Source organism: Ambystoma mexicanum, chromosome 5p (assembly GCF_040938575.1).
Source record: "Ambystoma mexicanum isolate Mex_15411 chromosome 5p, UKY_AmexF1_1, whole genome shotgun sequence".
NCBI classification, from domain to species: domain Eukaryota; kingdom Metazoa; phylum Chordata; class Amphibia; order Caudata; family Ambystomatidae; genus Ambystoma; species Ambystoma mexicanum.
Genome location: NC_090930.1, coordinates 15864301 through 15878010, shown reverse-complemented (window position 1 = coordinate 15878010; position 13710 = coordinate 15864301). Strand labels below are relative to the sequence as shown.

At 47.5% G+C, this 13710-nt stretch overlaps 1 protein-coding gene across 1 annotated transcript in view; it reads left to right on the top strand.

Annotated features, from left to right (window-relative positions):
* Positions 1–8483, top strand: part of LOC138480668 (mucin-2-like) — a 75648-nt gene extending 67165 nt beyond the window's left edge. The window contains exon 2 of the mRNA XM_069612341.1: positions 3491–8483. Within this exon, the coding sequence (XP_069468442.1) occupies positions 3511–5337 (1827 nt within the window). The 5' untranslated portion in view covers positions 3491–3510 and the 3' untranslated portion in view covers positions 5338–8483. The remainder of the gene's footprint in view (positions 1–3490) is intronic.
* Positions 8484–13710: the final 5227 nt, after the last annotated feature.

The following is a 13710-nucleotide window of genomic DNA, read 5'->3' as shown; positions in this document are numbered from 1 at the left end:
TTAGCTCTCCTAACGTGACATGGGTGCGGGCGTGTCTCGGACATCGTCTAAGTACTCTCCTCATGTGACCAGGGTGCAGGTGTGTCTAGGACATCCTTTAAGAGCTCTCCCCGCGTGACCAGGGTGACGGCATGTCTAGGACATCCTTTAAGAGCTCTCCTCGTGTGACAAGGGTGCGGGTGTGCCTAAGACATCCATTAAAAGCTCTCCTCCTGTGATCAGGGTGCGGGCGTGTCTAGGACATCCTTTAAGAGCTCTCCCCGCGTGACCAGGGTGCGGGCACGTCTAGGACACCCTCTAAGAGCTCTCCTCGCATGGCCAGGGTGCAGGTGTGTCTAGGACATCCTTTAAGAGCTCTCCTCGCGTGACCAGGGTGGAGGCTTGTCTAGGACATCCTTTAAGAGCTGTCCTCCCATGACCAGGTGCGAGTGTGTCTAGGACATCCTTTAAGAGCTCTCCTTTCGTGACCAGGGTGCGGGCGTGCCTAGGACATCATTTAAGAGCTCACCTCACATGACCATGGTGCGGGCATGTCTAGGACTTCCTTTAAGGGCTCTCCTCGCGTGACCAGTGTGCAGGCATGTCAAGGACATCAATTAAGAGCTCTCCTCTCGTTACCAGGGTGCGGGCCTGCCTAGGACATCCTTTAAGAGCTCACCTCACGTGACCAGGGTGCGGGAGTGTCTAGGACATCCTTTAACTGCTCTCCTCGTGTGACCAGTGTGCAGGCATGTCAAGGACATCTTTTAAGAGCTCTCCTTCTGTGACCAGGGTGCAGGCATGTCTAGGACATCCTTTAAGACCTCTGCGTGTCTAGGACATCCTTTAAGATCTCTCCTCGCGTGATTAGGGTACGGGCGTGTCTAGGATATCCTTTAAGAGCTCTCCTCCCATGACTAGGGTGCAGGCGTGTCTAGGACATCCTTTAAGAGCACTCCTCCTGTGACCAGGGTGCAGGCATGTCTAGGACATCCTTCATGAGCTCTCTTCGCGTGACAAGGGTGCGGGTGTGTCTAGGACATCCTTTAAAAGCTCTCCTCCTGTGACCAGGGTGCGGGCGTGTCTAGGACATCCTTTAAGAGCTCTCCTCATGTGACCAGGGTGCGGGCACATCTAGGACACCCACAAAGAGCTCTCCTCGCATGGCCAGGGTGCAGGTGTGTCTAGGACATCCTTTAAGAGCTCTCCTCCCATGACCAGAGTGCAGGTGTGTCTAGGACATCCTTTAAGAGTTCTCCTCCCATGACCGGTTGCAGGTGTGTCTAGGACATCCTTTAAGAGCTCTGTGTGTCTAGGACATCCTTTAAGAGCTCTCCTCCCATGACCAGGGTGCGGGTGTGTCTAGGACATCCTCTAAGAGCTCTCCTTGTGTGACCAGGTGTTTCTAGGACATTCTTTAAGAGCTCTCCTCGTGTGACCAAGGTGCGGGCGTGTCTAGGACATCCTTTAAGAGCTCTCCTCCTGTAACCACGGTGCGGGCATGTCTAGGACATCCTTTAAGAGCTCTCCTCCCATGACTAGGGTGCAGGTGTTTTTAGGACCTCCTTTAAGAGCTAAAATATCTTCCTTCTCGAGCTCTTCGCTCATCCACCTCCAACTACCTCAGGGTCAGCCGCTTCTCCAAGCAACGAGCTGGGGGTAGATCTCTCTCTGCAGCAGGGGCCTCCATCTGGAACAGCCTTCCTGCCTCCCTGAAACTTGAGGAGAACCATCTCTGGTTCCGGAAGCACCTCAAAACCTTCCTCTTTGCCTCCGCTTTCTCTCCCTCTCTACCCTGCTAAAATCACTGAACCTGCACTGAATCTGCAACTGGGCCACTCACCGATCTCGGTCCTTGGCCCAGCCACTCTTCTCTGCACTGCCTACCTGCACTACGGGTCTGTCTCTGTATCCAACAGCCCCTTCTCCCGGCACTTACCTTGCACTTGCCACCAGCTGGCCCTATTATTTATCTTGTATTCAACTAACCATGTACAGCACTTTTCCCCCTCTCCCCTTCCTCTTGCACTTTTCCCGTCCCCTTAACCTTGCACTTGCGCGATCTGAATGACACCTGGCCTAGTAGGATCGTTGTCAGTCTCCCCTTGTTCCCCCCCGCCTCGTCGCGCCTTGAAACACTTGTGTATAGGTGCGTTACAAATGCCATATCATATCATATCATCATAGCTCTGCGTGTCTAGGACATCCTTTAAGAGATCTCCTCTTCAGACCAGGGTGTGGGCGTGCCTAGGACATCTTTTAAGAGCTCTCCTCGCATAACCAGGGTGCGGGCGTGTCTAGTACATCCCTTAAGAGCTCTCCTCGTGTGACCAGGGTGCAGGCGTGTCTAGGACATCCTTTAAGAGCTCTCCTCCCGTGACCAGGGTGCGGCGTGTCTAGAACATCCTTTAAGACCGCTTTGTGTCTAGGACATCCTTTCAGAGCTCTCCTCGCATACTCAGGGTGTGAGCATGTCTAGGACATCCTTTAAGAGCTCTCCTCCTGTGACCAGGGTACAGGCGTGTCTAGGACATCCTCTAAGAGCTCTCCGTGTCTAGGACATCCTTTAAGAGCTCTCTTCACGTTACCAGGGTGCAGGCGTTTCTAGGACATTGTTTAAGATCCCTCCTCCCGTGAACAGGGTGCGGGCCTATCTAGGACATCCTTTAAGACCTCTTCATGTCTAGGATATTGTTATATCCTAGACATGAAGAGGTCTTAAAGGATGTCCTCCTCGCATCAGCAGGGTGCGGGCGTGTCTAGGACATCCTTTAAGAGCTCTCCTCTCGTGACCAGGGAGCGGGCCTGTCAAGGACATCCTTTAAGAGTTCTCCTGTGACAAGGGTGTGGGCGTTTCTAGGACATCCTTTAAGAGCTCTCGGGTGTGGGCGTGTCTAGGACATCCTTGATTCCAAGTTTTAATAACTCAGGACGGAAATACCCCTCCATCAGAGACACCTTTGCTTCTATGTCTGTAGGCCACTGAGTGGTTTTCCAGTAAGACAGATTTGGGATGCCTCAAGGAGATGCCAATCTGCAAATTGTGTACTAATGAGTTGCACTTTGTAAGGCATGGGTCCTGACCTTGTTAGATAGTGTCTAGGACGTGCCACTGCTTTATTCCTGTCAGGATGAGAGGTGGGTGAATGGTACAGACATTGCCCTGGGTCCTGGCCTTGGTAGATAGTGTCTAGGACATGCTACTGCTTCACTCCTGGCAGGATGAGAGGTGAGTGAAGGGCACACACATTGGCCTGAGTCCTGGCCTTGGTGGATAGTGTCTAGGACATGCCACTGCTTCACTCCTGGCTGGATGAGAGGTGGGTGAAGGGCACAGACATTGGCCTGGGTTCTGGCCTTGTTAGATAGTATCTAGGATGTGCTACTGCTTCACTCCTTGCAGGGTGAGAGGTGGGTGAAGGGCACAGACAATGGCCGATTTCATGACATACCCTTGTTTTTCCTAAAGATGTTACACCTGATGGCTCTAATGTGTATTTCTAAATTTCAGCTTCAAGATATGACGTGCGGATGAGCAGCAACTCTCAGCAATTGAAACTCTCCTTTGGGAGTGCCATCTCCATCGATGCAACATCCCTCAAGCCTAAACTACCCGGCTCCACAGAAGCGCTTTCATTCGTCCCAGAACGTTCCACAATAGCCAATGGCAGCCTTGTTTATTTTGCTGTGTGCTCCTTCAGTGCCAATAACATTACATCAAAAGTATCCAACATTGCACAAGCTACTTTCCTTCTTCTGCCTACAGTTGCTCCCACCACAACTAAACCTTTAACCACATCTCCAACCACAAAGCAGCCCTCCAACACAACACATCAATCTCCCACCATTTCTCAAACCACACCACCACAACCCCTCACCACAAATCAAACTCTCTTCACAGTGCAAGGTGCCACCACACATCAGCCATCGACCTTGGCATCCATGATATATACATCTCCAACAACACCACTCGCAACACCTCAACCTCCCACCACGCACCAAATTCCCACCACGCCTCAACCTTTCACCGCTCCTTCCATTACAACTCAGTCTCCCACCACACCTCAAGCTCTCAACACTTATCAACCTTTGATCACCCCTCCCACCACACATCAATCCCCCACTAGAAGTCCCACCACACCCCCATCTGCTACCACAGAACAGTCCTCCACCACAGTGTCCACAATTCAACGAGCCCTAACAATTCTTCCCACCAGAGATCAGCCTCTTACCACACCTCAACCAACCACATCATCGCAACCACCCACTATGCAACCCAGCACACCACAACCTTCCACTATGCAAAAATATTCCACTGCACTTTCCACGTATGAACTTCCATCTGCTTCCACAAGCATGCAGCAGTCTCATCCCACCCATCCCACCACACCTCAACCTCCCACCATGCAAGATTCCCCCACCACATCTCAAACTTTCATCTCATCTCAACACTCCACAATGCGCCCTAACACACCCCATCCTCCCACCACCCATCAACATTCCTCCATTTATGAATCTCATGATGCATCTCCCATTATTCAGCATTCTCACACAGCTCAACCTCCAACAATGGAACAACTTCTAACAACGCTGCAACCTCCCACTTCTTCCAGAACAACTCAGTCTCCCATCTTGCATCAACCTCTCACCACACCTCAACCTCCTAAAATGCACCAACCTCCAAACAGTACCCTCACCACGCCACAATCTCCCTCCAGCACACCCACCACACCTCTACCTGCCACTATGAATCAATCTCCCAAAAATTCCTCAACCACAACTCAAACTGCCATGATGCAGAATCCACAGGGCACATCTCAAACTCTCTCAACTCATGCCTCAACTCAACCACCCACCATGTCTCCAAGCACACCTCAACCTCCCAATCTGTCTCAACATTTCAACATCCTTCCAAGCACATATGAAACTCCTGATACATATCCCGCCACGCAGAAATCTTCCAACCTCCATCCCACCACACCTCAGCCTCCAGCCATGCATGAATCTCTCACTACTCCTCCCACAATGCCTCAACCTCCCACCTCACATCGACACCCTGCATCACCTTCCACCATGTTTCAATCTCCCACCACACCTCAACCTTCGAACATGAATCAAACGATAGTCATGCCTCAGCCTCCTACCACACATCCCACCACACTTCAACCTCCCATTCAGTATGAAGCAATAATCACACCTCACGTTATGCCACAAGCTTACAGCTTGCCCTACAATCCCATCAAATATCAGCCTGCCATATCTGCTCCTTCAGACTCTGCCATCTCTATCACAAATCTATATCCGAGAAAAACACTAATTTCTCTTACTTTGCTTCCTTTAATTTTAAATCTCTGCTAATGGGTTCATAGTAATCCCTATTTCTGATGGCGTTGTACATTGTTGTGATATTTGTGAAATGGCCACATACATATTAATGCAATGCTAATGACTGTATGCAAGGAAGCGTGATGATTGCTTTCACTTCCATATCGTACAATCCTTCAGCCTCTCTACGTCACCTATTCTGCACCCATTGGCTATCTCTAATGTATTGTTTCCATGTGATATTATATCATCCTTCACCTATTATCTATCAATACCCTGATGTTGTGACTTTCAGCTATTATCTTCCCATTTAATACTGTATCATCCTTCACCTATTATCTGCTAATCCCCTGATGTGTCATTCAGCTATTATCTACCCATGTAATACTGTATAATCTCTTACATATTATCTATCAATGCCCTGATGTTGTGACTTTCAGCTATTATCTACCCATTTAACACTGTATCATCCTTCAACTATTATCTGCTAATCCCCTGATGTGTCATTCAGCTATTATCTACCCGTGTAATACTGTATCATCCTTCACCGATCATCTGCTAATCCCCTGATGTGTCATTCAGCTATTATCTACCCATGTAATACTGTATAATCTCTCACATATTATCTATCAATGCCCTGATGTTGTGACTTTCAGCTATTATCTACCCATTTAATACTGTATCATCCTTCACCTATTATCTGCTAATCCCCTGATGTGTCATTCAGCTATTATCTACCCGTGTAATACTGTATCATCCTTCACCCATTATCTGCTAATCCCCTGATGTGTCATTCAGCTATTATCTACCCGTGTAATACTGTATCATCCTTCACCTATTATCTGATAATCCCCTGATGTGTTATTCAGCTATTATCTACCCATGTAATACTGTATAATCTCTCACATATTATCTATCAATGCCCTGATGTTGTGACTTTCAGCTATTATCTACCCATTTAATACTGTATCATCCTTCACCTATTATCTGCTAATCCCCTGATGTGTCATTCAGCTATTATCTACCCATGTAATACTGTATAATCTCTCACATATTATCTATCAATGTCCTGATGTTGTGACTTTCAGCTATTATCTACCCGTGTAATACTGTATCATCCTTCACCCATTATCTGCTAATCCCCTCATGGGTCATTCAGCTATTATCTACCCATTTAATACTGTATAATCTCTGACATATTATCTATCAATGCCCTGATGTTGTGACTTTCAGCTATTATCTACCCATTTAATACTGTATCATCCTTCACCTATTATCTGCTAATCCCCTGATGTGTTATTCAGCTATTATCTACCCATTTAATACTGTATCATCCTTCACCTATTATCTGCTAATCCCCTGATGTGTCATTCAGCTATTATCTACCCATTTATTACTGTATAATCTCTCACATATTATCTATCAATGCCCTGATGTTGTGACTTTCAGCTATTATCTACCCATTTAATACTGTATCATCCTTCACATATTATCTGCTAATCCCCTGATGTGTTATTCAGCTGTTATCTACCCATTTAATACTGTAACATCCTTCACCTATTATCTGCTAATCCCCTGATGTGTTATTCAGCTATTATCTACCCATTTAATACTGTATCATCGTTCACCTATTATCTGCTAATCACCTGATGTGTCATTCAGCTATTATCTTCCCATTTAATACTGTATAATCTCTGACATATTATCTATCAATGCCCTGATGTTGTGACTTTCAGCTATTATCTACCCATTTAATACTGTATCATCCTTCACCTATTATCTGCTAATCCCCTGATGTGTTATTCAGCTATTATCTACCCATGTAATACTGTATAATCTCTCACATATTATCTATCAATGCCCTGATGTTGTGACTTTCAGCTATTATCTACCCATTTAATACTGTATCATCCTTCACCTATTATCTGCTAATCCCCTGATGTGTCATTCAGCTATTATCTACCCATGTAATACTTTATAATCTCTCACATTTTATCTATCAATGCCCTGATGTTGTGACTTTCAGCTATTATCTACCCGTGTAATACTGTATCATCCTTCACCTATTATCTGATAATCCCCTGATGTGTTATTCAGCTATTATCTACCCATGTAATACTGTATAATCTCTCACATATTATCTATCAATGCCCTGATGTTGTGACTTTCAGCTATTATCTACCCATTTAATACTGTATCATCCTTCACCTATTATCTGCTAATCCCCTGATGTGTCATTCAGCTATTATCTACCCATGTAATACTGTATAATCTCTCACATATTATCTATCAATGCCCTGATGTTGTGACTTTCAGCTATTATCTACCCATTTAATACTGTATCATCCTTCACCTATTATCTGCTAATCCCCTGATGTGTCATTCAGCTATTATCTACCCGTGTAATACTGTATCATCCTTCACCCATTATCTGCTAATCCCCTGATGTGTCATTCAGCTATTATCTACCCGTGTAATACTGTATCATCCTTCACCTATTATCTGCTTATCCCCTGATGCGTCATTCAGCTATTATCTACCCATTTAATACTGTATAATCTCTGACATATTATCTATCAATGCCCTGATGTTGTGACTTTCAGCTATTATCTACCCATTTAATACTGTATCATCCTTCACCTATTATCTGCTAATCCCCTGATGTGTCATTCAGCTATTATCTACCCATGTAATACTGTATAATCTCTCACATTTTATCTATCAATGCCCTGATGTTGTGACTTTCAGCTATTATCTACCCATGTAATACTGTGTCATTCTTCAGCTATGTTCTAACATTGTAACTACCTGGTATCTTTCTGCTGCTGTCTACTCATGTTATAATATACTATTTTTCCGATAAGGCCAAGACATGTATGTATGTATCATCCTTCAGATATTGTCAGCCAATGTCAGGCTGTTTTATCCTTCAACATGTATCATACCCCCTTGATATGGTCAATCCTATAACGATGTTGCATCCTTCCCCTATTGTCTACCCATGTAATAATTTCTGATCCCCAGATATGGCCTTGCCATAATAATGTATATAATGTAACAAAGATCAGCAGTTATCTATACATGGACTGGCTTACCATTGTTCAGACGTGTAGCTCAGTACATCACAATAGGATTGCACCTTTAATTCTGTAAAATGAATCATTAAATAAGACATAATATTTGTACTGTCCTTGTGAATGAATGAATGAATGAAGGAGTCCTGGGACCTCAACTTCTCCTAATGGTAGGTTTGGACTCGGCCAGCCCGAGCAAAGCCGACTGAACAATACAGCATGAAAAAGGAGTCCACACAACCACAACATAAGGTAACGGTGCTCCAGAGGACACAGGTGGAAGCAAGAGGAATCTGAAGGGACCTTGCAAAAGGCCATAGTTCCCTTTGGGAATTCAGGGAGACCTTGGCGATCTCAAGGGATCTAGTATAGGGGTGCTCATGGAAGTGAGATGGCTCATCATGGGTTGAATGCCCCAGAGAGTTTGGGGGCACTTCCTAGCACAGCTCAGGCTTTCATGGCTGGACACAGGTAGGGCGGTTGCCTGTGCTCCAGTGCCTTCGATGTGGTTGACCACTACATGAGATGATCATTGCGCGCCAAGCCAAGCGCAGGATCTCCTCTGGTTGATGTGTCTTTGCAGTTATCTGTAAAGTTGGGGCTCAGAGGTGGATGAAGTTGCATTCTTCCTCCCTTCAGAATCAGTGGCTCCAGCATTTTATGGTTCAGGTCATAATCCAGTGCCTAGTGTTCCAAGCAACCCTTGCAGGTTTCCTGTGGAAGCTAAGCCCACCTTTTATGCCCGGTTTCTGTGATGTGATCCTGGGAGAAAGACTCTGCAATTTAAAAGCCAGACCCCCCCTTATCTGGTTCTTGTGGTGTTAATGTCCTGATCATTCCTTCTAGGGGAGCAGGCTTCGGGCTGCACTGCAGCTATCTTTACCTGTTTAGTTTAGCGTGCAGCAGTGAATATTCCCCTTGTCCTGTACTGTACATTCCTTCTAGGGGAGCAGGCTTTGGCCTGCACTGCAGCTATCTTTACCTGTTTAGTTTTGCGTGCAGCAGGGAATGTTCCCCTTGCCCTGTACTGTACATTCCTTATAGGGGAGCAGGCTTCGGCCTGCACTGCAGCTATCTTTACCTGTTTAGTTTTACGTGCAGCGGGGAATGTTCCCCTTGCCCTGTACTGTACATTCCTTCTAGGGGAGCAGGCTTTGGCCTGCACTGCAGCTACCTTTACCTGTTTAGTTTTGCGTGCAGCAGGGAATATTCCCCTTGCCCTGTACTGTACATTCCTTCTAGGGGAGCAGGCTTCGGCCTGCACTGCAGCTACCTTTACCTGTTTAGTTTTGCATGCAGCAGGGAATATTCCCCTTGCCCTGTACTGTAAATTCCTTCTAGGGGAGCAGGCTTCGGCCTGCACTGCAGCTATCTTTACCTGTTTAGTTTTGCATGCAGCACGGAATATTCCCCTTGCCCTGTACTGTACATTCCTTCTAGGGGAGCAGGCTTCGGCCTGCACTGCAGCTATCTTTACCTGTTTAGTTTTGCGTGCAGCAGGGAATATTCCCCTTGCCCTGTACTGTACATTCCTTCTAGGGGAGCAGGCTGCGGCCTGCACTGCAGCTATCTTTACCTGTTTAGTTTTACGTGCAGCAGGGAATGTTCCCCTTGCCCTGTACTGTACATTTCTTCTAGGGGAGCAGGCCTTTGGCCTGTAGTGCAGCTATCTTTACCTGTTTAGTTTTGCGTGCAGCAGGGAATGTTCCACTTGCCCTGTACTGTACATTCCTTCTAGGGGAGCAGGCTTCGGCCTGCGCTGCAGCTATCTTTACCTGTTTAGATTTGCGTGCAGCAGGGAATATTCTCCTTGCTCTGTACTGTACATTCCTTCTAGGGGAGCAGGCTTCGGCCTGCACTGCAGCTATCTTTGCCTGTTTAGTTTTGCGTGCAGCAGGGAATATTCCCCTTGCCCTGTACTGTACATTCCTTCTAGGGGAGCAGGCCTTTGGCCTGTACTGCAGCTATCTTTACTTGTTTAGTTTTGCGTGCAGCAGGGAATGTTCCCCTTGCCCTGTACTGTACATTCCTTCTAGGGGAGCAGGCTTCGGCCTGCACTGCTGCTATCTTTACCTGTTTAGTTTTACGTGCAGCAGGGAATGTTCCCCTTGCCCTGTACTGTACATTCCTTCTAGGGGAGCAGGCCTTTGGCCTGCACTGCAGCTATCTTTACATGTTTAGTTTTGCGTGCAGCAGGGAATGTTCCCCTTGCCCTGTACTGTACATTCCTTCTAGGGGAGCAGGCCTTTGGCCTGCACTGCAGCTATCTTTACATGTTTAGTTTTGCGTGCAGCAGGAATATGCCCCTTGCCCTGTACTGTACATTCCTTCTAGAGGAGCAGGCCTTTGGCCTGCACTGCAGCTCTCTTTACCTGTTTAGTTTTACGTGCAGCAGTGAATATTCCCATTTCCCTGTACTGTACATTCCTTCTAGAGGAGCGGGCTTCGGCCTGCACTGCAGCTATCTTTACCTGTTTAGTTTTGCGTGCAGCAGGGAATATTCCCCTTGCCCTGTACTGTACATTCCTTCTAGGGGAGCAGGCTTCGGCCTGCACTGCAGCTCTCTTTACCTGTTTAGTTTTACGTGCAGCAGGGAATATTCCCCTTGCCCTGTACTGTACATTCCTTCTAGAGGAGCAGGCTTCGGCCTGCACTGCAGCTCTCTTTACCTGTTTAGTTTTACGTGCAGCAGGGAATATTCCCCTTGCCCTGTACTGTACATTCCTTCTAGAGGAGCAGGCTTCGGCCTGCACTGCAGCTCTCTTTACCTGTTTAGTTTTGCGTGCAGCAGGGAATATTCCCCTTGCCCTGTTCTGTACATTCCTTCTAGAGGAGCAGGCTTCGGCCTGCATTGCAGCTATCTTTACCTGTTTAGTTTTGCGTGCAGCAGGGAATATTCACCTTGCCCTGTACTGTACATTCCTTCTAGGGGAGCAGGCTTCGGCCTGCACTGCAGCTATCTTTACCTGTTTAGTTTTGCGTGCAGCAGGGAATATTCCCCTTGCCCTGTACTGGACATTCCTTCTAGGGGAGCAGGCTTCGGCCTGCACTGCAGCTATCTTTACCTGTTTAGTTTTGCGTGCAGCAGGGAATATTCCCCTTGCCCTGTACTGTACATTCCTTCTAGGGGAGCAGGCTTCGGCCTGCACTGCAGCTATATTTCCATGTTTAGTTTTGCGTGCAGCATGGAATGTTCCCCTTGCCCTGTACTGTACATTCCTTCTAGGGTAGCAGGCTTCGGGCTGCACTGCAGCTATCTTTACCTGTTTAGTTTTGCGTGCAGCTGGGAATGTTCCCCTTGCCCTGTACTGTACATTCCTTCTCGGGAGCAGCCTTCGGCCTGCACTGCAGCTCTCTTTACCTGTTTAGTTTAGCGTGCAGCAGGGAATATTCCCCTTGCCCTGTACTGTACATTCCTTCTAGGGGAGCAGCCTTCGGCCTGCACTGCAGCTATCTTTGCCTGTTTAGTTTTGCGTGCAGCAGGGAATATTCCCCTTGACCTGTACTGTACTTTCCTTCTAGGGGAGAAGGCTTTGGCCTGCATTGTAGCTATCTGTACCTGTTTAGTTTTGCGTGCAGCAGGGAATATTCCCCTTGCCCTGTACTGTACATTCCTTCTAGGGGAGCAGGCCTTTGGCCTGTACTGCAGCTATCTTTACCTGTTTAGTTTTGCGTGCAGCAGGGAATGTTCCCCTTGCCCTGTACTGTACATTCGTTCTAGGGGAGCAGGATCTGGCCTGCACTGCAGCTACCTTTACCTGTTTAGTTTTGCGTGCAGCAGGGAATATCCCCCTTGCCCTGTACTGTACATTCCTTCTAGGGGAGCAGGCCTTTGGCCTGTAATGCAGCTACCTTTACCTGTTTAGTTTTGCGTGCAGCAGGGAATATTCCCCTTGCCCTGTACTGTACATTCCTTCTAGGGGAGCAGGCCTTTGCCCTGTACTGCAGCTACCTTAACCTGTTTAGTTTTGCGTGCAGCAGGGAATATTCCCCTTGCCCTGTACTGTACATTCCTTCTAGAGGAGCAGGCATTTGGCCTGTACTGCAGCTATCTTTACGTGTTTAGTTTTGCGTGGAACAGGGAATGTTCCCCTTGCCCTGTACTGTACATTCCTTCTAGGGGGGCAGGCCTTTGGCCTGCACTGCAGCTATCTTTACCTGTTTAGTTTTGCGTGCAGCAGGGAATATTCCCCTTGACCTGTACTGTACATTCCCTCTAGGGGAGCAGGCTTCGGCCTGCACTGCAGCTATCTTTACCTGTTTAGTTTTGCGTGCAGCAGGGAATATTCCCCTTGCCCTGTACTGTACATTCCTTCTAGGGGAGCAGGCCTCGGCCTGCACTGCAGCTCTCTTTACCTGTTTAGTTTTGCGTGCAGCATGGAATATTCCCCTTGCCCTGTACTGTACATTCCTTCTAGGGGAGCAGGCCTTTGGCCTGCACTGCAGCTCTCTTTACATGTTTAGTTTTACGTGCAGCAGGAATATTCCCATTTCCCTGTACTGTACATTCCTTCTAGAGGAGCAGGCTTTGGCCTGCACTGCAGCTATCTTTATCTGTTTAGTTTTGCGTGCAGCAGGGAATATTGCCCTTGCCCTGTACTGTACATTCCTTCTAGGGGAGCAGGCTTCGGCCTGCACTGCAGCTATCTTTACCTGTTTAGTTTTGCGTGCAGCAGGGAATATTACCCTTGCCCTGTACTGTACATTCCTTCTAGGGGAGCAGGCTTCGGCCTGCACTGCAGCTATCTTTACCTGTTTAGTTTTGCGTGCAGCAGGGAATATTCCCCTTGCCCTGTACTGTACATTCCTTCTAGGGGAGCAGGCTTCGGCCTGCACTGCAGCTCTCTTTACCTGTTTAGTTTTACGTGCAGCAGGGAATGTTACCCTTGCCCTGTACTGTACATTCCTTCTAGGGGAGCAGGCTTCGGGCTGCACTGCAGCTATCTTTACCTGTTTAGTTTTGCGTGCAGCTGGGAATGTTCCCCTTGCCCTGTACTGTACATTCCCTCTCGGGGAGCAGGCTTTGACCTGCACTGCAGCTATCTTTACCTGTTTAGTTTAGCGTGCAGCAGGGAATATTCCCCTTGCCCTGTACTGTACATTCCTTCTAGGGGAGCAGCCTTCGGCCTGCACTGCAGCTATCTTTGTCTGTTTAGTTTTGCGTGCAGCAGGGAATATTCCCCTTGCCCTGTACTGTACATTCCTTCTAGGGGAGCAGGCTTCGGCCTGCACTGTAGCTATCTTTACCTGTTTAGTTTTGCGTGCAGCAGGGAATATTCCCCTTGCCCTGTACTGTACATTCCTTCTAGGGGAGCAGGCTTCGGCCTGCACT